The sequence below is a fragment of the Elephantulus edwardii genome, unplaced genomic scaffold (assembly GCF_000299155.1).
Source record: "Elephantulus edwardii isolate Elephantulus edwardi_28Jun2011 unplaced genomic scaffold, EleEdw1.0 scaffold00010, whole genome shotgun sequence".
NCBI classification, from domain to species: domain Eukaryota; kingdom Metazoa; phylum Chordata; class Mammalia; order Macroscelidea; family Macroscelididae; genus Elephantulus; species Elephantulus edwardii.
The window spans coordinates 29,521,269-29,524,106 of NW_006399760.1; the positions used below are offsets into that span (position 1 = coordinate 29,521,269).

The 2,838-nt window shown below is 39.1% G+C and overlaps 1 protein-coding gene across 1 annotated transcript in view; it reads right to left on the bottom strand.

Annotated features, from left to right (window-relative positions):
* Positions 1 to 1,464: 1,464 nt before the first annotated feature.
* The window catches only part of LOC102859346, an 8,828-nt gene continuing 7,454 nt past the window's right edge, over positions 1,465 to 2,838 (bottom strand). Inside the window, exon 4 of the mRNA XM_006880818.1 lies at positions 1,465 to 1,620. Within this exon, the coding sequence (XP_006880880.1) occupies positions 1,465 to 1,620 (156 nt within the window). The remainder of the gene's footprint in view (positions 1,621 to 2,838) is intronic.

Below are 2,838 nucleotides of genomic sequence, written 5' to 3' on the forward strand. Positions count from 1 at the left end.
TCACAAAATAAATAAATAAAAGTGGATTATAGACCTAGGGGTAAAATCCAAAAAACCCTAAGAAATAAAATGGGCACAAAATTAGAAGTTACAGCCTCTGGTATAAATAGGCTTGCAAATATATTTTAAAAATGCAGAACCAGGATAAGATAAAATAGGCGAATATCACCTTCTGAAAAACAAATCCATGTGTGCACCAAACCTTTTATCAAATAGAGAGAATAAAAGTCCTCAGACTTCGCAGACTTCGGCTTTTCAAGGAGAGGAGCGAACTGGGGATGGGGTGGGTGGGGAGAAAAGTGCAACAATGAATGAATGGAATTCCAAAATCTCTGAAGATATTCATTGAAAGTAATTAAAAAAAAGAGTCCACAGCCTTCAGCAGCACGGGGAGAGGAGGAGTGGCATTTGGCAAGGGTCACATAATAATAAATACTACAGAGCCTCCACAATAAAAAGACTGATGATTCAAACACAAAATGGGCAAAAAACATTAAAAAACTCTTAACAAAGGAGGATATTTAACAACACACGTGAAAAAAATAATCAAATTCACTGGCAATCAGAGAGATACAGATCAAAATAATAATGAGATACTACCTCATCCCAATAGAAATAGCAAAGTTTAACAGGACAATAAGCAATAAATGTTGGAGAGGATGGGGAAAGACCAGAACTCTCATGCATTGTTGATGGGATTGTAAAATGGTACAACCACTCTAGAAGGCAGTTTGACATTTCCTCAAAAAACTGAACAGTGAAATCCCATATGACCCAGATATTCCACTCATAGGAATATATCTCAAAGAAATCAGAGCTGAGATACAAACAGAAAATGGAAACAACCTAAATACCCATCAACACATGAATAGAAAAACTATGATATATTCACACAATGAAATGCTATGTAGCACTAAAGAACAAAGTTTTTATAAAATACACAACATGAGAGAGTCTAGAGAGCATTATGCTGAGTGAAAGAATTCAGTCACCAAAGGATAAATATTTCATAAGACCTCTACTGGGACAACAGGAAGATAAATGAGGGGTGAAGGGAGAAGAGGAAGAATAGAAATGTGATAAGGAGACACGTAATATACTACAAGAACCAAGACAAAGAAGATCAACATGGGAAGAATCAAAATAAGGACAATACAGTTATTGCAATTAGCAAATAGGGACACAATATATATAAACGTTTAAAAAGAAAGGGAAGAAGGTGTGTTTAAGAAGGAAGAGAAAATCACCAAGACAGCAAAGATTAGTAGGAGACTGAGGAGTGATGAAAAGTACAAAGTGGACTTGAGGAGAAGGGGAGATAAAAGTAACAGATCAATTGTTACATGCCGTGAAGTCAGAACTGATTCATGGCTAATCCTCCAGTGAATTTTCAAAGACAGTTAATGGTACAGGAGGAGATTGTCCACGTACCCTGAAATTGCCATCTGTGAAGTAGGCAGCCCTTTACTGATCAGTAGGAAGTTGTTTAAAGGGCACTGTCCATGTGGCAATGGGCTCTGGCAGTGTCTCCGGAGGTTCCAGGGTAGGACCAAGGCGAAAAGAGCCGACTTGCTTGTGGCTATGGTGAGTGCCTCCCTGTATTCCCCCAATAGCTTGTTCCTGGATGAACCATTTCCGTTTATCACAGAACTGGTTTGGCCATCACCTTCTTTATTAGAGTCTCTCCAGCATCGCACATGACATGATATGTATTTCAGGCCTCATAACAAGCGAATGTCCTTCTGTCACTGAAGCAGTATCAACCGACGCCCAACAGCATGCAAGTGGTTTTCTTTCAGATAGCATGTATCATGCATCAGGAAATTTCCTTGTCCAGGATCCTAGTGGTCACCACAGGGAAGCCTTTTCAGATTTTTGCCATAAGTTCCTATCTGCATAAGCATAAGTAGCAGGTACCTCGAGAATCATGTCTGAATGTGGATCATAAGGTCCTAAAAGCAAAGAGAGTAAGACTGCTTTCTGTATTTCAGCCATAGCTTACCATTTCTCAGATCCCCATTCAAGCAAAGTTTTCTTCTGAATAATTTCACAGATGAAAGCTAACAATATTCCAAGGTGTAGGCCAATCAAATTTTGAGCATCCTATTTAGTCTTTGAAGTAGGTAGTGACAGCAGCTTTTTCTTGGTTGCCTGTGGAATGTCATGAATGCCTCCTTCCCATATTATTCCTAAGAAATTTTAGTATTTGGGCAAGGCCCTGGATCTTTGCTGAATCAAACTCTGTTGGTCACATGGGCAACCACTGTTTTCAAATCATCCCTACCCTGCTCTTCAGTATTTGATATTAACAGGATAGCATCAATGTAATATATACTGGATATTTGGACCAAGCGCAAGTCTCTTCTAACCAAATTAGGGCAGTAGGCTGGTAAGTTCACATAACCTTGTGGTAAATCTGCAAATGTAAATGGAATCCTTCCCACGTGAAAGCAAATGGTGGCTGGCTCTTTTTGGAGACTAGAATGGAGAAAAAAAGCATTTGCAAGATCTATCACCCACCAAGTACCTGCCTCCTGTATTTTCTACACCAATGAAACCATATCTGCTGAAGCCACAGGTTGCACTACTTTATGTAGCCCTTAATAGTCTACAGTTAACCTTTGACTTTTTTAAAGGCCACATAGGATTGTTAAATAGAGAATCTGTTGGCACCAACACCCAAGCCTTTAGCATGTTTTTAATCAAGGCAGTTATTTCTTTTATCCACCAGGAATCCTATATTGCTTCAAATTAACAACCTCATTGGGCTCAGGCAATTCTAATGGTTGCCATTTAGCATGTCTTATCAACACTGGCCTCAGGGCAGACTTAAAAGTC